Genomic DNA, 23,509 nt, shown 5'->3' with positions numbered 1-23,509 from the left:
GTCTTCGTACTTTTATATGACTGTACAATACTGCGCAATCGTGATCCCATTCGCTTTTGAGCATTCATATTTCAAAAAATATAATTTAAATGAGTTAAGGATAGGATAATATAAATAATTTTTTGGTTGCCAGTATGTTGCTATGTGCGTTGCTATGCGTTTTAAAAATACATAGTACAAGATTTTGTTTAATAACAAAAAAACTAAAATATATTTTAAACTTCTTTTTTTCACAATAAGAAAGCTGAATAAATTTTGTACAAAAATCATCCAACATAGAAAAAACGATTTTTTTTTAAATTTTGTGCCTTTTTTTTTTTTTTATAGGTGAACTACCTTAATCCTTTTTGTCTAACAACATATGTACTGGATCTTTTTGCTATGACTTGTTTAAAGTGAGGGCTTTGAGAGAAACTATAACCCTTAAAATTTCATCTTTATTAGTTTTTTATCGGGCACAGACATTTGATGCAAGAACATAGCAATCACGGACACGTGCTCGACCATTACACATTTGTAACAAAAATAGAATTAGATTACTTTTTATAGTTAGCTTTTACAATCCTGCGATTATCTAAAATTCCCCAAAACAGTCCTAATCCTTTATTTAAAAATATGGTTTGCATAACACCGAACAATAAAAAACCTTAATGACTAATTTCTGATTCTTTATATTTAAAAGTTATTAAAACTTTAATTTGTTTTTTATAATCTTTGCTTCTGTAATTTCTGTAAGCAATCACTATATTTTATTACTTTTGATGACCATATAAGGAGACGCGTAAGTAAGAGTGGGGTCAAACGGATGGAAATCAAATGGCTTTCCTCTAATGTGGTTCAGTAAGTATGTGTATGCACATTAAGTCAATACAACCCTTTATTGTGAAGACGTCATCCAAAATAATCACAAGATTCTTCCACGGGAAAAGTCTATGAGGCTTGCAGTGCTTAGAATATGGGGGGGGGGGGGGGGGGAAGAGGAGAACCTTATTAATTATGTTTTAGATTGCATGGTGCATTTGCTTATGGAGCAGTAAGGCAGATACAGCCCATTACTAACAGCACCCTAGCCCAAGCGGACTATTTCGAAATCGAAAAACTTGTCAAATGTTAAACCGATTGAGGAGCCTAAGTACCTATTCATGCCTCCGTTGCATATAAAATTAGGTCCTATGAAACGGTATTGTTCTTGATATGTTGTTATCAAGAAGAATACGGTGAGAGTGTGATAAATTATATAAAATTACAGAAGAAACCCATTAAAAATATATATTTTTAAACCTTTTTTTTGTATATTTTATTCTACAATAGTTTTTTTTTCTAGTTCTTAAATGATTTTCTCATAAATAATACTGATTCAAAATCATGAAATTTGTTTTGTTATAAGATAAAGTAAAATACAGCAAAGTCTTTTTTAAAAAATGAAAGCAGGAAAAACAACATTCTCTCATTTAAACAGTCACAATTTCGCAACAGTGAGCATGTGTGGGTGCGCGGGTGATGGTCCTTGGATTAAGGACCATCATGTTAAATGGAAAATATTGTATTAATCAATTTTCCTAAATAAGCTAAAATTGAAAAATTTGTTCGGATAAAATAAAAGATTTCAAAAGTCCCTTTTTTAAAAAAAAACCTTCTTTCAGGGCCTATATAATCCCGGCTAAAAAGGTTTATTCAGAGCACGCAGCTAATGTGCTTGATAATTTGCACTGTGTGACATAGAAAAATTTTTTTAGATTAAGTTTAAAAAAATTAAGATAGTGGAAGAAATAACAATCAAATATGTAGAACCCTAACTCAAAATTCCTGTTAGCCGATGGTCTCTTCCCAAATATTTTCTTGTAAAAAAATAGTTTTTCATAGCGTAACTTAAGGCTTCTTGTTTGTTTACTGTTCATATGGAAGTTTTCATAAGATCGATTATACAAAAACTAGCGTCTATCCAATCCAGCATTTAAAAGAAAGAGAATAATGATGTTAAAGTGTTAATATTTTCATGTTTCATATGGACTTTTATTCAACATATGCGCTGTTTTTTTTTCCTTTTTTTTTTAACCATTCGACAAGTGTTTTTTGAAAAGTAAAAGAAATCGCAGCAGTTTAAACATCGATATTCTTAACCTTTAAGATGAATTCTTTTAAGAGCTTTGTGCTTTGGATAATTTTCATATTTATGCAATACATTTTATTTACAAACGGACAATGCATTTCAAATACTCCATGCTTTCCTCCTCCTATTGATGTGGGAAAGTTAGTTCCACACAAAATGTTAATTAACTCCACATGTGGAGATATTCCTGAGGATTTTTGCGTGGGTACAGATTGCTCACTTAAATGTGACGCAAACGATCCGCAAACCTCTCATCCTGGCAGCTATCTTATTGATTCATATGATCTGAATACATATTGGAAAAGTAGAAATTTTGATGAACCAGTGTTTATTCAATGCGATTTTGGGTTTAATTTGATATTACATCAAATAACTATTACATTTCAGTTTGAACTTCCAGCAAGCATTTATATTCAGAGGTCTCAAGACAACGGAAACTCCTTTAGCACTATAATTTACTTTGCTATTCGTTGCAATGATACATTTGGTATGCCAGAATCAGTTAATTACAACAAACTGGAACTAATTTGTCTTCGTATTGATTCTGGAGCTGCACAAAATCAAGTGAGTTTTTTTTTTTTTTTTTTTGCCTAAACTAAAGCACCATAATAAAAACTACTAAAAGTATCTACAAAGTTTTAGCTTGCGTAAAATTTTTTTAACATTTTAACTTTATTTATAATTTTCTGTAAATTAAAAAATTTTTTGTTCTTTTTTTTTTTAGTTTTTAAATATTATTTCATACTAATATTTTGTAGTTAAAGTGCTTTATATTATTTAAGAAATGTTTTAATGCACATTTTTACTTTAGCATTAGTAAATACTTATTGAGTCACTATTGTCTAAAAAATATTTGAAAAAAAAAAGTTCTTTTGAATTAATGCAAAAAGTTTCTGTTTTGCAGATCTCCTATGTACCACGAAGAGATGATTATATTGCTACTGAAGTTTTAAAAAATGGACCTGTTCGTGATTATTTTCTAACCACAAATATCAGAACTGTCCTGAACACATTTTTCATGCCATCTGAATATGATAGATCAGTGGCTGATCACAGAAAGTTTTATTTTGCTATAAGAGACATAGATATTCAAGCCTCTTGTGTTTGTAATGGAATGTCTAATCAGTGTTCACCAGAAGTAAAAAAAACTATGTTTATTTGGAATATATTTTATGCAATAAATTTACTGTTAAGATTTTGATTATTATCTGGAATTGCAACCACTTTTTGGATATTTGAAATTTTTTAACTTAATAAAATTGAAAAGTTTTTGTAATTTTGTTTAGGATTATGGGACTTGTATTTGTCAGAAAAATACAGATGGTAAAAACTGTGAGAAATGCAAAAGCCTGTTTAATAATAAACCCTGGACTTTTGGCCAACCATGTGAAAGTAAGATTTAAAATTTTAATAAATGATATTTTTTAGTATGAAATTAACTTTAATATTATTTTTGTAAGCAGTTAATATCAAGAGACTCAGTAAAATTATCTCTTTCTAAAAACTAAGGTTTTTTTTTTTTTTTTTTTTGTTAATAAGGCAGACATGTGGTATTACTTGTTTAAATGTTCATTCCTAAAAAAAGTAAAGATTTTAAAACCAAAATTTTAATTTTAAATTAGTTAAGATCAGGTTTGTTTTGTAACCTTGTTCAAGAATGTTTGATTAGAGACTAACATAATAGCTAAAAAGAACCTTAAACTTAGAAGAAATGTTAGGTACTTCTTAGTTAGTATTATTTGCAAAGTTAAAAAAAAGCAGCATTATACTACTTTTTTGAGTAGTATAATGCTGTTTTTTTCATTTTTTACAAATTCTATTATATTACAGATTCTAAATTAAATGCACATTTTTAAAAGATGAATCACCGCAGGAGGACATAAATATAATTGTTTATTTTTGTTTAAGTTGTCTATATGTTTTGTCTATGTCTGTATATTTTGTTTGTTGTCTATATTTCCAATGTGTTCAATTGTAATTAATAATACTTTTAATGAAATATTTTTCAAGTCAGAGTTGATTTAAAGGTCCCCTTGGATAAAAATGTTATTTTATTGGTTGGTGGATTTTGCTGATCATGTATTTTTTGCTAATTTTAAATGGTAGTCTTATTATAAGAGTTGGCTAATTGAAGAAAGCGATTAGAAATGTAAATAATAGTTTTGGTAGGCCATGGTTTGTTAAAAAAAAAACAGGCACATTCTGAAAACTTAAGGTGTAAAACTTGTTCAAATACACCACAAAGCAGTCAGGAGGAAAATGTTATTTTTTTCACTGAAAATTAAAAAAAAAAATTATGGTGCTGAAAGAGATATAAATCTAAGGCCAGTTTTACATCTCACAATCAGTAATAAATTAAGTGCAACAATATTTTTAGTACTGACCATGTAAGACACCGGCTTACCCCATTCACTGACAGGAAGCTGGGATCAATTTGAATGCAGTAAACTGTAAATTAAGAGTCCTCTTCAACAAGGTTGCATAGCCATGTTGAGCTGTCAATGAACAATGAGAAATTAGGCTTACCCTATTAATTGTCATATTACTGCACTGGAGTTTGTAGATCACTAGCTGATGATGGTCTGAACTTGAGCATTGCATCTGCAAATGCAAAGGAATTTACACATGATTTAAATATGGCAAAGGGATGCACCTTTGGTATTACATGTTAGCCAAAAAGCAATAAACACATGAGTTACAAATGTGGCAAAGAAATACACCTTTGGTACTTAGTGATGACTGGTAATGGCTCACAAAGTGCAATCCTAAGACTGTAGATCAGCTTGGCCAACCATTAGGCTTTGTGCAGTTCAATGGGTCATTGGATTGTCACTTTAACCTTTCTTGATGATGGCTAGAGAAGTGAAAGCTCTGTGATATCCTGGTAATCATCTTATAAAGGCATAATATTTGGAATACTATATCCTCAGGATTTATGGTCACATCTGAAATGTTGATATTAGTAACAACTGCATAGCTTTGAGACATGGCGAGCTATATTCAAGATATTGTTTGTCCTTGGATAATGTAGTACACAAATCTATAGATTCTCCTTCCATATTTTCTTCCATATTTCACTGTACAAATCAACTGCTTCATGTAATATACCAGTTTATTTTGATTCTCTTTACTTCAAGATTGATTGCTTAATCAGGTAATTTTGAGCCTCAAATTATTAGTTTTATCAAAAATATATAGATCTCATTAGAACATGAGAAGTTTTTCTGATTTTCTAGAATGTTCTAGCATTTTGTTTTTTTTCACACTATATATAAGTTTGTACAGGTGATTCGCTTGACATAAAATTTCAGATCATAAATCCCATATTTGACACTGCATCTTATATGAGTTCATATGTTATGTTTGAGCTCACCAGCTTGGTTATTCAGCAGGTGAAGCAAAACATAATGAATCCTCAGGAATATCTCCACATTATATGCCCTAGGTCAAGGTAGTATTACCAAATGCACTTATTTTTAACATTTTTGCTCCAATGGCTTCCGACTTGAGAATTGTCGAAGGTATGGTTGTCCACTTTAAGTTTATTCTGAGGCAGTGTGCAAACTGGTGGAGAAGGATCCAAGACTTAATAGCCATTTTATATCTCCACACTTCTATGTTCTCACACATCAGTGCTGTACTGTGTTCTTTCATTGGGAAAGATTCTAAAATTAGGGATTTGGATTCCTCACAGTCTAACACAACATGCTGAGGACATGTGCTTGGAGATCTGCACGTTCTTGCTCTTCAAAAAGCGATGGTTTAACTGGTTAGATCACTTAATCACTGATAGGGAGAACCAGAGCACAAAGTAGATCCTCACCAAAATAAGATCAGTTAGTCAGTGTGATGAGATGTACATGACATTGTGTATTTTGAGCTTCTTCCTCCTAACACCAACATATTAGCTGACTATTACTGTCAATAACTGGAAAGACTCAGGCAAAAGGTCACTCAAATGCAGCCACAGCACTAAAAGATTTATTTTCTGCACAATAATGCATGGCCACACATGGCAAAATCGACATGTCATAAACTTATAGAGATGGGATGGAAGATCTTGTCCCACCTGCCATATTCTCCAGACATTCCTCACAGCAGCTATCACCTTTTCTGTATCCTGCAATTTCAATTTCATGTCAGAGAAGAGCTTCAATAATGTTTGGCAACTTAAAGTCAACATCAGTAAATCCTTTGAGGCACAACCAGGCAGCTCATTGGCTAATAAATGAGGAATTGTTTTTAATGATAATGGTTATTATATTGAAGTTTATTCAGAGAATTGAAATGGTTTAAGCTATTTCATGAAAATGAAAAAAGAACTTTCTTTCCAACCCAATTGTTCTCTATGAGCCATTGAAGCCCTTATGAATCCATCTCTTTTCTTAGCCCCATACACCACATTTGAAGCTTTTGGGACTCTTTCTAAATGTGTTCAATAAATTGACCATGGATTGGTTATGTTTTGCTTCTTTATATAACGAGTAAGAACTGGTTCACTGATCTCCTTAGTTTTTCAATTCATTAGACCTGGTATACTTCTAGCTTCGTGATACATTCTTGGTATTCTCTTTCTGTATCTTCTGTCTCCAATGTCTTTATCTTTTCTCACTTTGAGAAATTTCTGCATAACAAGTTTTCTTTCTTCTTTATCTGAAATACAAAGAATTGTCTAAAAAATGCTATTACTGTGTGCATTCCAAGCAGAAAAGCAGTCCCTCTAATCCATACTCAAAACACCATATTCTAGCAAGTCTACTTCTGGAATTCACCCATCTGGCATGATTGTGTGGGCTAATTTGAATCTCCTTCATATCATCAGGGAAAATACCTGATGCAACTGCTCTAGATATTTTGTACACATACTTCTGATCTGTAGACAATGAACTTACAACTACATTCTCAAGATAAGCATTTCTACAACATTATCAAGCTGAGTAGCTTCTTTAGCAAAGGAAGATTTGTTACTTTAACAATCAGTTGTCCAATTTTTCCTGAAAATCTGTTAAAATCCAGTTTTAATACAACATACAAGTACAGGAGTTTAAAGGAATAATACAACCTGTATTAAGATTGGTTTAACCTCCATCAGTTGCAACTAATTGATTCTCAAACTCATGTTCTGTTATCCATTCATATAAATCTTCTAAAATCTCCCTTTAGTGTGGCTTAAAATCTTTACTATAGACAATGGTTTTTGTAAGATCTTTTTTACCATCGAACATTACACATTTTATATTATTATTCTTGATTTCCTTATTATGTTTTTTTTTCACAGGTTTTCATAAAAATCTTTGCTTAGATTTCTCATTTTTCTAATGATCCAGAACCAGGCTTGTATCAGGAACATTATCTTTAACAAAACTGCATCCTTGGTTGTATTTAATGTTGCAGTACCTATTGATGCAACTGTTTTGTCATTTACACCATATCTTAATGCTGACAAATTAGTTTAGGATTTTTTTTGTATGTTTGGTGAATAATTATTTTCTTTATTATTGTCAACATTATCTGACTCCAACTGTATCTCATGAGATAACACAACTGAAGCCTGTACACTACCAATTCTAACTCTCTTTGATTGCTTTCTTTCTTAACATTGTTTCTATTGTGTAGCCTCTTTTTTATCAACTGATCCCATTTGCATTTCACTTTTGCAAACAATTTTATCCTTCTGAGACTTCATAAATTGATGTTCATTAACAAGAATTTATGAAAAATCTGGTTGCAGCCATCGCAGATTGATTCTTTGCAGGATATGATTGAACATTTACATCTTGCTATGCCAAACAGTTTATCTAAAATCACACTATGATCATGTTATAATCAGAGACTTGTTTAGAAGTTTCCCTACTTAATCACAAATTATGTGTTTTCTTCCAATCGTTTACAATTCTGTTGCTTCCTCTTTTATCAGAGGTAATTGTTATAAGTGGATTAGCTTTCTGCCATAAATTTTTCACTGAGGCCCACACTTTCTCAGAGGTTTGTCATAATTTATCATCATTTCCTTCAATAATTCTAAGAAAGGGACCATATTTTAAAACATCTCTTAAAGTTGTCAGTTCTGACTTTAAGAATTTGTGTGTTGTGCAAATTAATTTCGTTAATTCACAGCTAACTTTATCTTTAGTTTTGTAAACCATGCTTTATAATTATAATTAAGCCATGCTTTATAATTACATCTTTATTTGTATAGGATGTGCGCATCCACTATTACTTAATACAAAATACCAGAATAAACAAATAATAAAATTATCACTTGTGGTCTAATTTTGGTTTAAAAGAAAAAACAAGCAATAACTATGTGATAAACTAATATTTTGAAGCTAAAAATAATTGGACTGAAAATTTGAGGATAAAAAAAAAGAGAATCAGTCATCACAGTCATATGGTCAAAAACATAAGAAAAATGGCCAGCAAACCTCAATTTAAAAATTAGTGCATAAAATTTTCTTTTAAAAACACAAAAATAATAGATCAACAAATCCCTGGTATGCGCTAACTAATTTAGTAGTAGCATTGAAAAAAATGAAATAATTTATACAGTTAATACAATAAAAGTGGTAATAAAAAAATTATGATAGTATAATACAATAAGGTTTTTAAAATAGTCGTACAGGGAATAGACATTTGAATTCTGGTCATCAAAATTTACTTGCTCATTAATATTTTTTAGGTTGTGAATGTTATTCCCACAGTTCTGCTTGCATTTATGATGGTTTAAAAAAGTATGGAGTATGTCAGAACTGTTTGCATAATACTATGGGTGATAAGTGTGACTCATGTGCTGTTAGTTTCTATAGAAATCCTGGTAAACAGATATATGATATTGATACTTGCATATGTAAGTTTCAATTTTTTTTATAAATCAAAATCCTTTCTGTCTTCTTCACTTAAATTATGAATAGTTATATTGATTCTTAATATAAATATAAAGTTATTTGCAAGAAGTGCTCTCTGCTTGATTGCCATGTTCTTAAAACCATATTATTGATATCATCATCATCATCATCATTATCATCATCATCATCATCATCATCATCATCATCATCATCATCATCATCATCATCATCATCATCATCATCATCATCATCATCATCATCATCATTATTATTATTGTTATTACAATTATTGCTATCATTATCTTTATTATTATTATCATTAATATAATGTTTTGAATGTCTTTTAGCTTGCAACTGTTTTATGAGTGGTGTTTTATTTGGAAGTTCAGTATGTAATCAACTTACTGGAAAATGCTTTTGTAAAAGTAATGTTGATGGTGCTTTATGTAACACATGCAAGGATGGTTTTTATGGCTTGTCAGCTACTATTTTAAATGGTTGTAATGCATGTGCCTGCTCCCCATATGGTACCATTAATGGAAGTACTATTTGTAATAAGTTGACTGGTTTTTGTTCATGCAAAGCTGGTTTTACTGGTCGTACATGTTCTGATTGTAAACCACTTTACTTTTCTTACCCTTTATTTAACCCAACAGAATGTCGATCATGTAATTGTGATCCTTCTGGCTCAGTTAACATGACATGTGATAAATCTGGACAATGCTTGTGTCGCCAGAATTATTTTGGTTCACAGTGTGAACAAATTAGAACTGGGTATTATTCTGCTAGTGTTGCACAGTTATTGTTTAGTCCGTTACAAGTTTCTTCTCCGGTATTTATACTTTTTTTATTTAATTTAAGTATTACTTTGAATTATTTTAGTGAGCATGCTATAAAGTGTTAGATTATCGTTTGAGTAAAATTTAGAAATAATGTTGAACATTAATTATCTTTTGGAGGTACAAATAAGTTTTGTTGTTTTTTCATTTTTTTGTAATTTAAAGCTTTTTTCAGAAAAATCAATAAATTTATGCAAATTATTGACTATAAAGTAATTTATTTGGGTTTGTTTGGGGTTTGAAGAATTTTATTTTTTTGGTTGAAAACGAAACTTAAGAAAAATTCTTTTTTTTTTTTATCATATAAAATCACTATATAAGGATCTGCATTGTCCTACAACTTTGAAAGTACTGTTTTGCCTTTTCTTAGATTTGTTTGAGATTTTCATACAAGTTATTCAGAATTTTATAGTTTCTGATTGAATTTAACAAACTATTTTCTTAGAATTCTAATATTTATACATTTTTCAAAGTAATGGATTGTTATAAAGTTTTTTCACAATTACTTACACATTTTTTCATATATTTGTAATTATTTTAATATATCAATAACTTTTTAATTCGTTATAATGTTTAATCATAATAATATTTTATATAAACTTTAGGCCAGTTACACATACCAGTATGTAAATTTGACAGAAGCAAGTGGGAATACATTTTATGTCCTTGGTTATACAGTTGCTCTTGGAGGTTCAGGCAGCACTGCAGCTACCATTGTAACCTTTCAAATTGAGATTCCAAAAGTATTGATATATGAATTCTTCCTTCAATACAAGGTATTTTTTTGCACTTTTTTCTCTGCTTAATGCTTTTGTTGTTACTTTTTTTCTAATAGTTTGTTTTATTTTTACCAACAGCTCAGTAATCTAAATTTTTCTCCTGACTTCTGTTTGCTAACTGATTCTTGTAAATTACAGTTTTTTGCTAAATTATATCCAAGCTCTTTTGAAAATTTGAGTTTTTGAAGCACTTGAGCATACAAGCTATGAAATGCTGAAAACAAATATTGTTTATGGCAACACAACGCATCTCCACCAGTTTAGTTGGTGAAAGAGAATACAACTTTTCTATTTTAGACCGCTAATTAATTTTAAATTGCTTTAGGGTAAAAGCATAACCTTTTTTGCCTTGATACTTTAGAAAAATAAGCTTCCATTTATAAAAATTTTAGGTATAGATAGCTTAGGTAAGCAAATCAATTGAACGTCTATTTTTAAAAATACAATTTATTTAGTGAATTGGAATAAAAGACCTAATAATTGGTTTTTAGTTTGCTCTATCATTTTACGGTTTAGACTCTTTATGCATTTTCTGGATTGAGTATGCAAGTTGAAATTCAAAGTCAGTTTATTCCATATTCATGTGATAATGGTAATGTAATAATTACAAGTAGTCTTGCAATGACATTAAGTGGGAAATTATCTCCCGATACACAAACTCAAAGTTTTGGAAGTCTTTGTTTAAGTAATGGGAAATATAATGTTGTATTATGGTTTCCCCCTAACAGTGCTGGTTCTTTGAGCAATCAAGCAAATGTTTTCATTCTTTCAGTAAGTGATACTTTTACATTTAAATGTATAGTTTATTTGTCAAAGTAGAAAATATAGAACATGTAGAGTTTATAAATTGAATGTAGGATTAAATGATTATACTAAAGGAAATTCTGTTTTAACTGACTTTTTACATAAAACTTATGAACTTCAATGAGCCTTCAATATAGTTGAAAGTAATCACTAACCATCTTTTTTCAGCTACTATTGATGCCCAGCTATGAGTCACAGCCTCGTTACTTGCAACTTGACCTAGATAAGCAGGCAATGGTGAAACAGTACTATTCAGTAGCCTCTTCTCGAATATTATGGACTACTCAGGAAGCAATTGGTTCAAAGTATCTAGCATACAGTTATGGATCTATCTATGATCAAGCTTATTGTAGGTTTTTATATCAACTCAGTTTTTATATCAACTTATTAATATTAAAAGTTAGTTAAGAAAATGTTTTTTAAATTTGCCATTGAATTTGATAGTAAAAACAAATTATTGAGCTTTATTATCAAATTAATCTCTGCATCAGATCTCTGTATCAGATCTGGTGCAGAGAACACATAAAAGTTAATAATATACAGTGAATATTTTTTGAATTTTTTATGTTATTTGGTCTTATGGTTTTATTTTTTCAATTTTTATTTTTTTTTTGGTTTAATGAGTTTTTTTTTTTACTTTTGTATTGCTTAGTTTTCAATACCATAGATTAACTGTACTACAAATGTTTATTTATGTTACTTTTTAATATTTATGTTACTTTTTAATATTTATGTTACTTTTTAATATTTACAGCCTGTGGATGCAACAGTTTAGGTAGCATCAACAATTATGTTTGTAACATTTATGGAGGCCAGTGCAACTGCAAGGAAAATATATACGGAAGGACATGCATGTTGTGTTTACCACAGTATTATAACTTTTCTTCTGGACTTGGATGTGTCTGTATGTAATTTCTTCTTGATCTTAGTTCCACTTTTTTGATTGATTTTTTTTCAATTTACTTGGCAAATGTCATTTTGATAAATCTTATTTTTCTTTAGCTTGTAATTGTAATATGCAAGGCTCAATAAGCCAAGATTGCGATTATAACACTGGTCAATGTCAATGTAAGCCAAATATAGTTGGCCGCACATGCAACCATTGTGCTTTACAGTATTATGGCATTTCCACTGGTTCTGGATGCAAACCCTGTTTATGTTCAGCTTTATATGCAACAAGTTCTCAGTGTGATGAAACTGGGCAATGCCTGTGCAAAACTGGTGTTGGCTCATTAAAATGTGAATCATGTGCTCCTGGTTTTTATGACCTTTCTGTTTCAGGTAGACATTGAAAGCTTTGAAATCTTGTAAATAAAACAATTTTTTTTTAGATAAAAGTATGTTTAGTTTGTAAACATAATTTATTTAAAATTTACTCATTGCTTATTTAAATATTTACTAGGATGCAAAACATGTCAATGTAACTCTGTGGGTACTGCTGGCAATAAATGCAATCCAACAACAGGTTCATGCACCTGTAAAGAACTAGTTATGGGGGCCAAGTGTGATCAATGCACAATAGGTTATTATGGTTTTAGTAGTGATTTTCCTAACACATGTTTAAAGTGTTACTGTTCTGGGAAGACAAGTGAGTGTGATACAGCTGGGGATTATTATCTGACAACTGCTAGTACTCTGTTTTCTACAACAAAAAATAATGTTGGGTTGGAAGGATGGACCTCTGTTGATATTTATGGGAGAGAGAGTGGTAAATTAGAGTGGGACTGGGCTCCAAATTATGCAGTGGATAGGTTGATATATTTTTCAATTCATTTTACTTCAAAAATTTGCAAAAGAAAATAACTTGCAAATTACTTTATAGAAGCCGCAAACTAAATATTTGTTGACTTAAAGCTTGAGTATAAGTATAAAAAGTTTGTTTCAGTGTTGTAGGATTTTTTTTCCTTAGTTTCATTCTTTTGACATTTCAGGGGCTTTGCAAAGCTAACCGACATTTCAAATAGTGAAAGCTTGTTTTTCTCAGCTCCGAGCATATTTCTTGGAAATAAACGTTCACTCTATATGTACTATATCACATTTGATCTGGCACAGCAGGACAATACTAATCCATTAGATCCTACAAATGATGGTGATGTAATTATTAAGGGAAGAGGGCTTGATTTCAGCCTGGTTATGATGTTACCAAATCAACCAACTATATTTCAAACCTTCACTCCATACAGAGTAAGAAAAAATTTAAAGAGTAATAATACTAATTGATTAAAATGCAATTATCTATTATTTTTCATACTTTTGCAAACAAAAATACAAAGGGTTAATAATAAAAAAGTATGATTGATAAAGATCATTTATCTAGGTTGTATTTTATGAAAACTTATGGAGAAAAAATAACATGCTAGGGGATACACCAACAAATATTGATATGATTCAGACTCTCAGTGATTTGCAATATATATACATCAGAGGAAAATGGACAAAAGTAAAGAATTTTTTTTGCATATCCAATATTAAAGAAAGCTAAAACCTAGGGGGTATTTCGTGAGGGGTTTGACAAACTCCTCACAAAATACCCTCTTCGTTTTAAATGTTACATTTGTTCGTATTTTATTATTCTCATTTATTGTTGTACTAAAAATACATAGTTTTGATATTTTCCTCATGCTTTAGACTCCTTTTGCATCAGTTGGAATTACAAACATAAGTATCACTTACAGTACGTATAATATACCAAAAACATCAGGGTCAATTATAGCCAAGAATGTTGAATACTGCAACTGTCCAATCTCTTATTCTGGGCAATTCTGTCAGTATTGCAATGATGGTTACACAAGATCACCTGCTAATGGATCTATATTTGATGTATGTGTCCCATGTCAATGCAATCAACATACAAATAAATGTGATCCAAATACTGGGCTTTGTTTTGATTGTCAGGATCATACTGAAGGTTTGTGAGATTTTTTTAATTTTTAAAAACCTAGGTATATTAAAATGTGGCAGAGAAATAATTTTTGTTTGTAATACTTTTTCTTAGGTGATTTCTGTGGAACTTGTGCTGCTGGATATTATGGTGATGCAACTCAAGGTAATGATGATGACTGTAAAGAATGTGCATGTCCAGGAGGGCGTGGTGCAAAAAATCAGTTTTCAAATCGCTGTTTGCTGGATAATGACAATAAACCAACATGCATTGAATGTGCAAAAGGTTACTCAGGAAGACGATGTGAATATTGCAGTGATGGATATTACGGAAACCCGCTGGTAAAAAGAGAATTTGTTACCTTTTTGAGAGCTAGAATCTTTTATTTTTTTTTTAATTAATTGGAATGCTGATTCACTTTATAGTGAATTAATATTCCAATTATCGTATATACTCGCGTATAAGTTGAGAAATTTTGGACGAAATATTTACTCTAAAACAGCAATTCGACATATATGCGGGTCAGAAAAAAAACAAATTTATTCCTAGAAATTTTTTTTTTTTGTATTTCTTATTTTTTGATTAAAAAATGTTTCATTTAATATTGATTTTGTATTGATTTTGGATCGACTTATCGCAAGTATATACGTTATATATATGTTATATAATAACATAATTTGTACAAATATTTTCAGAGTTTGAATTTTAAATAAGCCTTTATTTTTATAGGATCCCTTTGGATCATGCAAGAAATGCAAATGCAACAACAACATTGATGAATCTGCAGCAGGTAATTGCAACACCACAACAGGTCTCTGCCTTCGATGTCTTTTCAATACATATGGTGACAACTGTGAATATTGTCGGCCTACCTATTATGGAGATGCTTTAACTAAAACCTGTAAAGGTACTATAAATTTTTTGAGTGCATTTATGTTTTAATTTGTTAACAACAGAAGATATAATTTGAGAGAAATATTTTTAGAATGTATGTGTGATTCGGTTGGGTCATTTGGTAATGACTGTCAAAATATAACTGGATATTGTTCTTGCAAGCCAAATGTTATTGGTCGCATGTGCAATAAATGTGCAGAAAATACCTTCAACTTTGAAAGTAACACAGGGTGTGAACTTTGTCAGTGTCATTTAATTGGTTCTGCATCTCAGCAATGTGATTCAGTAAGTGTGTTCAGTTTTTGCCTTTAGGCAATATTGCATTTTAATGTTTGGCTAGACTTTCCTTCGAAAATGGTATTTTGTCTGAAAAACATTTGGAACATGTCATAACCTAGAATGAGAAAGTAATAAATTGTTTTTTTTTTATCATTACTGTGTTTTTTATTATAGCAAACTGGCGTCTGTAAATGCAATCCAAATGTTATAGGAGAGAAGTGTGACCGCTGTGCACCAGGCTACTATGACCTTTCTAAAGGATGCTTGCGTATGTTAACCTTTGATGTATTTGCTTAAAAATTCACCTAAAATTTATTTTCAAACCAGCAGTTTGATTTTATTCATGCTTTGCTTGAATAATTTGATAAGCAAAACAAGTAGACAGCAGCTAACAGCTATCAAGGATGCAAGTCTTAACAATAAAAAAATAAGTAGCAAGATTATTTATTTCTGTGATTTGTACGATTTGCATCAAAATGCCCTGAACAGTTCAATCACTAGATTTAAATATAACCAAAATAATTTGGCCATGGATTAATGTCCACTTATATTGGATAAATTTGGCCATGGATGAATTAGAATGTCCACTTGTATTTGATAAAGCAAGAGCTCAAAGCTATTTGGAAAGGAGTTCAAAAAGAAATTTGCAACAAAATTTAGTAAACTTCCAAAATTTGATGTATATTTTTCAAAAGATTTATTTTAAGACATTTTAATAGTATATCATTGTAGTCACTAGATATTCAGTAATTATGAGTAATTAATAGGATAGAGTGTTATCATTTAGAATGTTGGCATTTAAAAAATCAGCAATAAAAAAATTAATTGCAGGAATAATCAATATACATTATTAAGCTTATTTGCTGTTATTTTGTAATTGACTAGTTACATTAAAAAATCATTATTCATTAGGATTTATAACTGATATGTTGCATTTAATCCTGTTTTCTATATATTGCATTTAATCCTGTTTTTTTGACATTTCTGAGTGATAAAATGATTAACACATTTTCTTGAAACTACTGTTGTTAATTGAAATGAGATAAAAACGAAGAAAAATTTGTTGTTAAATTCCAAATAACCACTAATTACTCAATTATTTAATAAACATTTAAAGACTGTATCATGTATACATCATGTGTAGCATAATTTGATTATTAATAATTTTTTAACTGTTTTTTAGTCATTTTTTTCTTCTAAGAATATTTATCAAATTGTTTTATCAGTTCATTTTTTCTTAATTTTTTCTTTACTTTTATCTTGATTTTCATTTTGATTTTAATTTTTAGCATGCGATTGTAATTTTAATCTTACATTAAAAAACACAACTTGTGATGCTCTAACTGGTCAATGTATGTGCATAGATAGTCCATTAGGTGGTAAATACAGCGGAAGGACATGCAACGAATGTGCTGTTAATGCTATTGGTTAAAAACATTCTCTTATTTTTTTTTTTACTTTTTTTCTGTGGTTTCACAAACAATTTCTTGTTGTTTTTTTTTTTTTTGTTCTATTTTTACTTTTCCTTTGTATAAAACCTGTAAAAAAAAAGTATGAAAGTTAGGAATATCAGCATTTTCCCATTCTTAACATTAGGCCTTTTTTTTTTTTTTTTTTTTTTTTTTGTGCATTTCAATAATTTCTTCATATTTTTCAATGTATATATTTCAAATTTTTTTTAAAGTTTTATGATTTTTCAAAAATTTTTCATAAAAAACTGACTTATTTAAAGTTTTTTGTAGTTTACTTTGAAAAAATTATTTTTAGTGTGTAAACCAATCAATGAATTGCTTAAATTGAATATATATTTTGTGTGATTTTACTTATATTAAAGTATACTATATTTTAATGTTATTTTTTTAAATAAGAAAACTAAAAGAATTTCCTAAAACTTGTAAGCTTTGTTTTTATTGATTAGGAACACCACCTGATTGTGAGCTTTGTCATTCACCTTGTTATGATAACTGGCAAAATTACATTGAAGGAGAAGTTGCAGATATCAATGACCTCAGCGATAATATTACTGACTTACTAGGACGATTTGGTAATATGGAATATGAAGATATACGGTCCTCTCTGTCAGAATTAGGAAATAATTTAACTTATGCCATGAAGGTTTTTACTGGGGGGACTTATAACACAAGTGCAAAAGACAAGCAATTTAAACAAGTAAAGTTTCTTGTTGATTAGAAAACCTTGTTTTTCTGATTTTCTTATTCATTAGAATTTGTTTGACTTTATTCATGTTGAAGTAATTATCTGTTATTTATTACTGATACATGGTTGAGCTTTGCTTATTTTTAACGTAGTAATAATAAAAAAAGTTAATAAAAAAAGTAAAAAAAAAAGCACATTTTTATCTCAAAGGTTTTTATTGAAGGTTCCATAAATTTCTTAGATTGAGATGAACATAATGAATTTTGATTCTGTGCTTAATCTAACAAAGCAGCAGCTGTTTAAGTCAAAAGACTACTTTGAAACCACCATAAAAAACTTTGATGGCAGTGTCTCTCTCTTTGCGCCAATACCACAGATTACTCCCATCTCTAACATCACAGTTCGTTTTAGAAGGCAAGTAATAAATCCTGCTAACACAATAGATGCAGCTCGTGTTACTCAGATGGCCCATGGCTTTATTACAACTACATACCAGCAGAATGTATCAGGACAAGCTGTGTACAGTTTAATCCAAAATCAATACAAAGACGTATGTATTACTACTGTATACTGTAGTTAAATAAAATTATATTTACAAATGTAAATCTGAAAAAGATGCTCTGTAATTTTAGTGTCGTCAGCTAAAATTATAAAGCTATTTTCAATTATAGATTCTCTCTGCAAATGAGAGCATTGCTGATGCTGCAAGTAGGTTATCATCAGCTATGGTTGATCTTTCACAATCAAGTATTGAGCGTTCTCGTGCAAACAGTTATTTGGATAGTGCCTATAAAGCTAGATTTGCTTCAAACTCTCTAGAATTGATGAAAATTCATGATATTGTTGCAAGTGTGATTATCCTACAGAATCGGACTCTTGAAGTTTATAAAAATTCTTTGGACACTTTGCAGACTGCCATGAACTTTATAAGTAGGGCTGAATCAGAAAGCATTAGAGTCAACTTAAAGACTGACATAGGTTCCCAGTCTGCTAGCAAGCTGAAAATGGATGCTGTTACACTAAAGGCCAATGTAGAAGGACAACTATCTGTAGCTAATAACCTAAAGGTATGATTATATATGCATTTTTGAATATTTTTCTGATTAATTGAGTATATACATATTTTGCTAGTGAGAATCAAGTCAGCAATGATAAAAGTATTTTATTTAATTATAGCATTTCACTTACAACATTTTAAATTAGATTTAAAGCCTCATTTACAAAAAATAAAACTTTGAAATTAAATTTAAAGCTTCATTTGCAAAAAATAGGGCTTTGAAATTAATTTAAAACAATTGGTCTTTTTATTTTTAAAGATCAGATATTTTTTATTGAGCAGTAAATCAGAAATAATAAAATTTAGTGCATTTAAATGTAAGCTTCTTATGTTGTAAATATTTAATGCTGGTATTTGTAGTATGGAAGACCATAAATAAAAAAAAAAATTATTTTCCTTTGAAGCGAACTGTTGATGACGTTTTATATGATGCACAGCAAGAAACAAAATCATTGGCTCAAGATGTTATACAAATTGCAATTTCAAGAAACAAAACGCTTGATGCAAAATCACTATCTTTGCAAATTCAAAATTTTTCATTGCCCATTACATTAGCAGATATTCAATACCTATCGAATGAAATAATAAATACTGTTGTTAATGAGGGAGTTATCAATGAAACATATAACGATGCTCAGGCTGGCCTGCTAAAAGCTCAAGAAGTCCAAGAGAGATCCCAGGAGGCTGTGTAAGGGTTTTAAATTATAATTTGTGATGAATGAGGTAAAAAATATAAATAGATTTTCAATGATCATGATAATTGTAATAATGTTTGCAGTATGTATTTTTAGCGATGTGTCACAAACAACACTTCAAGATATAAAAAATCTTGAAAACTCTTTAACCCAGTCTGCAGCTGTTCGTTCATCCACGCAAGATGTTCAGAGTCAAAATGATCGGAGGAGAATTATTGTTCAAAACATCACAGCCAATGTAATTTTAGACCCTAATCCTAAATTGCTTGCACTCTCATTTTTCAAAGCTCACGCAACTAGATATGCAATATTAATCCCTTCTATTTAGTATCCGAGTTTGTTTTTTTATAATTAATTTCTGTTACAATTTAAACTCGGTATAAAATTGAGTACCATGAAAATTTTGCATTTAGATTGAGTCTGAATTTAGTATGATCACTGGTCAAGGAGCAAAAGCCTTAAACATGTTGAGTTCAGCAATAAATAATGTTGAAAATAATAAAATGTGCTACGTAGATGCCAAGTCGATTATTGATAATGCAACTGCAACTGCAGCAAGTGCTCGATTGAAAGCCACCGATGCATCTGCTGTGAGTACTCGATAGATATTTTTTCTTTATGCTTTTCTTTTCCCCTCTCTTTTAAACTTAAAAATAGAAGTTACTGCTTTTAAAATCGAAGTAATACTTTGAATTTTATAAATTTTAAATCAAGTTTTAATTTACACAGAAACACCATGATCTTTAGACTTAGATTGTAAATTTTTTTTGTTAAAATTTATATTAGGCTCATCTATCGAACGAAAAATCACTCCCAACTTATGCTACACAGATTAATACACTTTACGCCTCAACGTCCGCCACACACGCTGAAGCAAAAAAAGCTAAATTAAGCGCCGATGTACTTTTAAATGACGTTACGGAAGCTGAACGTAATTTTTCTTTATGTTATGTTGTTATTATCGATATTTATAGTACAACTTTGCTCTAACACTTTTAGTATGTTGGCCTCAATATGTGCATATACAAAATTTGTTTTCACAAAAATGCTTTATCAAGCGCGAATTTTTTTTTTTAATATAATTAACATAAATATAAATAACAAAATAATAATAATTAACATAAATATAAATGAATAAAACAAAATTGTTATTTAGTATCTCAAATAGTTTAGCTTCCGATTTAAAAAAATTTTTTTTAGGTCTAAAAGCTCAACTGTTGTTTCAACAAAGCGAACTTGATCTTCTCAAAGTTGAAACAGAAACCATGGAAGGCATATTGAACAACCTTATTTTGAAATATGAAAGCGAAAGAGTCAGGTTAAGTTCATGCAACCAACCGTAATTGTCGACGGGATGATCAAAGTCTGGTTAGCTAGTCTGTCAGTTTCATAAATAATTTATTCAAATATACTGAATCCTTCTGCTGTTAGATTGTAAACAGAACTCGGAGCAATCGCCACGTTGTTTTTTTTTATTAAATGATAACTTCATGTGAAAGTACGGGCTTAGTCTCTTTTTTTTTTTTTTTTTTTTTATTTAATCCAAAATATCTCTTGGAAATGTTGTAGGGTCAGAAAGTTTCCTTTTAAGTATTTTTAATGTTTTTTTCCTTCAGATTAATTTACTAGTTGTTTTAATACATATATTTATAGATTATTTATAAACTTTAGTATTATTTTATATTTGTTTGATACTTTTTAAAAATGTTTCATATTGTATTTATAGAGCCTTTATTTAAAAGATGACGCATTTGTATATTTAACTGATTTACTACAACTTTAAATAAAAAACTGCTGTTTTTTTTCTATGAAGCGAAATCAAAAATTAAATTCATCTTTGATTAACTTAGTGCACTAAAAGTTGTCTTAAGGGTCATTCTACGCCAAACGGTCCAATTTCCGAAATAATCCCCGCACTACCATCTCCGATTTTAATAAAATTTTGACAGTATGTTGTTAAACATGTTTCATGAATATTGCCAAAACTTCAAATCAAAATGTTTATTATTTCGGATTTTGTGGTACTTTTTGTAAGGTTTACCCAAACTTCAACTTCAGTCAGTAGCTAAATTTCGTATATTTGGGGTCCTATATTTTTGAAATGAAAGGGTAATATATCTTAAAAACGTGGTTTCTTAGTAAACCGAAGGTGCAGAACACAAATAATTTATTACAAGTTTCATATTATGCCTACATTTTAGTCTATGGTTCGCCAAATATCGTCACAAACGCAACACTATAAATATTTTTTGTTTATTTGTAGGGTCATATCTCTAAAACTAAAGATTTTTGAATATTGCTATTTTGTCTAAAGGTTCTACATACTATTATAATGATATGGATTAAAAATTTGCTATTTTAAAAGTTTCTCTGCTGAGTTATTTCTGAAAGCAATATGACGAAAAAAGTGAAAAACCCAAAAATAACGTGTGTTTGAACCCCTAAAACTTGATGTGGGCAAATTTTCTTTGTTTTTTTAATTGTATTATTGGAAAGACCTTATTTCAAAATTTTAGGAACAATAAAAATTGTCTTGGAGAGATTTTTCTTAAAAAAAGTAAAAAAAGTTCATAAAATTAACGGTTGGATCAAAACTGTCAATTAAAAAATAGTTGGGTAAATCTAATCCAGAAAGAGGCAAAATGTAAATTACAATATTTTCTAATGTATTTTAAAACAATTTTGTATCATTTAAGAAACTCTTCAAGGTATTGGAAGTGTGCACTTTAAGAAATTATTAATATGGAACATGAGTTGACTACTCTAAAGCCTATTAAATTAAATGTTGAAGCTTTTAGTAGAAACGCTGCTAATCTTGCAACAGCCTAATTAGCAATTGATTTTATGTTAAGAAAATTAAAAGAATCTAATGGTACTTTAAGTAGAGAGCTATTAATGACAATAAAAACTAGAATATATAGCCATTAAATTCAAGATTTAGAAGAGCTATTTTAATCTCTTGAAAATGGTACTACGCCAAGGAAAAGAAAAAAACTTACAACAGATTTATTGAAGAGATTATCTTTTTATCTATAAAATACTGCGGATAAATGCATGTTATTGGCAATTTAAAATACTAGAGAAGTTGAAGCAACTGACTATGGGCACCAACCAAAAAGGGGCGCTTGTTTTTTTGTTATATATGTATTTTTTTAAATTTTATTACGAAATTTTAGGCGACGATTATTCATATGCCTAAGAGCACCATCAATCCAACACATCACAAATGCGGTCCTGGTTATAGATGCAAAATCTAGTTAAACAATACAGCTTTTACAACACATTTTCTGCAACAAAAAACTAAAAACAAATATTTTTATGTTAATATATTGTTTCTTATCTACAAAAAAAAAATATTTGTGATAGAAAAAATTCAGTTGTACGAAACTATAATCAACTTGATTCCAAATTACATATTTAAAATACCTTCAAACTTGGAATTAATGTCTGAAACAACAATTGACAGTAAATTGTAATATCGACCTGTTGCAGAACTGATTGGATTTGGAATGACTGCAATAACATGCTTAGGAACCCAACAATTAGGCCAGGCCAGTAAAATGAGTGAGCTAGGCCAGTAAAATGAGTGAGCCATACCATGAGGATGCATAAAATCAATGAAAACATCTTCCTGTTCTTCTGAAATTTCACAAACATGTCCAATCCACCAATGTGCATCGTAAATACATGCAACAAAATTTCCAGGACTAAGATCAGACAGTGAAACTAATTTGGTTGAGTTGTTGTTGTAACTCTCATTAACGTTTGCAATAAAAGATGTATTGTCATTTGAAATACAACTGACACAAACCTGATTTTCATTTACAGGTACAAATTTGTGATTATCGCAAGTACCTGCAACTGTTTTTCCAGTACTAAATCGTTTCTCTTGATTGTCTTTAATATTGTCGACTTCATCACTATCAACATAAATAAATGAAATACCCGTGATACTTTCCTTGCAAAAATCATATAAATTTAAGGGCGTTAAAATTTGATTATCAATTGGCCGTTGAAAATTGGCACGTGCTGCTAAACGCTTCACAGTTCCTTCAATTCCATCACTGGGAGATTTTCCATGACTAGTTGCAAAGAAATTCCATCCTGCTCTAATACCATAGTCAGTATAATGGTGACATAAATTCATAAAGTTTTTGTACTGTGCAGCT

General features: G+C 29.9%; 1 protein-coding gene across 1 annotated transcript; it reads left to right on the top strand.

Annotated features, from left to right (window-relative positions):
* Window positions 1-1,682: 1,682 nt before the first annotated feature.
* Window positions 1,683-20,843, top strand: LOC145181035 (laminin subunit alpha-1-like). Its single transcript, XM_080056011.2, has 27 exons — window positions 1,683-2,674; window positions 3,015-3,248; window positions 3,397-3,502; window positions 8,790-8,957; window positions 9,303-9,787; window positions 10,400-10,570; window positions 11,090-11,344; window positions 11,546-11,726; window positions 12,132-12,281; window positions 12,380-12,658; window positions 12,780-13,128; window positions 13,309-13,561; window positions 13,695-13,817; window positions 14,006-14,285; window positions 14,373-14,599; window positions 14,988-15,165; window positions 15,244-15,437; window positions 15,606-15,699; window positions 16,721-16,858; window positions 17,350-17,600; window positions 17,830-18,138; window positions 18,260-18,655; window positions 19,050-19,333; window positions 19,437-19,578; window positions 19,754-19,930; window positions 20,127-20,271; window positions 20,541-20,843. The coding sequence occupies exons 1-27, from the start codon at window positions 2,129-2,131 to the stop codon at window positions 20,681-20,683; spliced, it is 6,258 nt and encodes a 2,085-aa protein (XP_079912137.2). The 5' UTR covers window positions 1,683-2,128; the 3' UTR covers window positions 20,684-20,843.
* The last annotated feature ends 2,666 nt before the right edge of the window (window positions 20,844-23,509 follow it).

The sequence above is a fragment of the Hydra viridissima genome, unplaced genomic scaffold, assembly GCF_058129835.1.
Source record: "Hydra viridissima isolate aposymbiotic clone 2 unplaced genomic scaffold, HvirCarnegie_v1 scaffold_10, whole genome shotgun sequence".
In the NCBI taxonomy this organism is placed as follows: domain Eukaryota; kingdom Metazoa; phylum Cnidaria; class Hydrozoa; order Anthoathecata; family Hydridae; genus Hydra; species Hydra viridissima.
The sequence above is the reverse complement of the archived record's forward strand: the minus strand, read 5'-3'. Positions and strand labels throughout refer to the sequence as shown.

Bases quoted from the DNA above. Each gene is read 5' to 3' on its own strand.
- LOC145181035 (XM_080056011.2), top strand. From the start codon at position 2,129: ATGAATTCTTTTAAGAGCTTTGTGCTTTGGATAATTTTCATATTTATG. The intron at 10,571-11,089 runs GTATTTTTTTGC...TTTACGGTTTAG, and splicing joins AATTCTTCCTTCAATACAAG to ACTCTTTATGCATTTTCTGG. The intron at 15,166-15,243 runs GTACTATAAATT...AAATATTTTTAG, and splicing joins TTTAACTAAAACCTGTAAAG to AATGTATGTGTGATTCGGTT.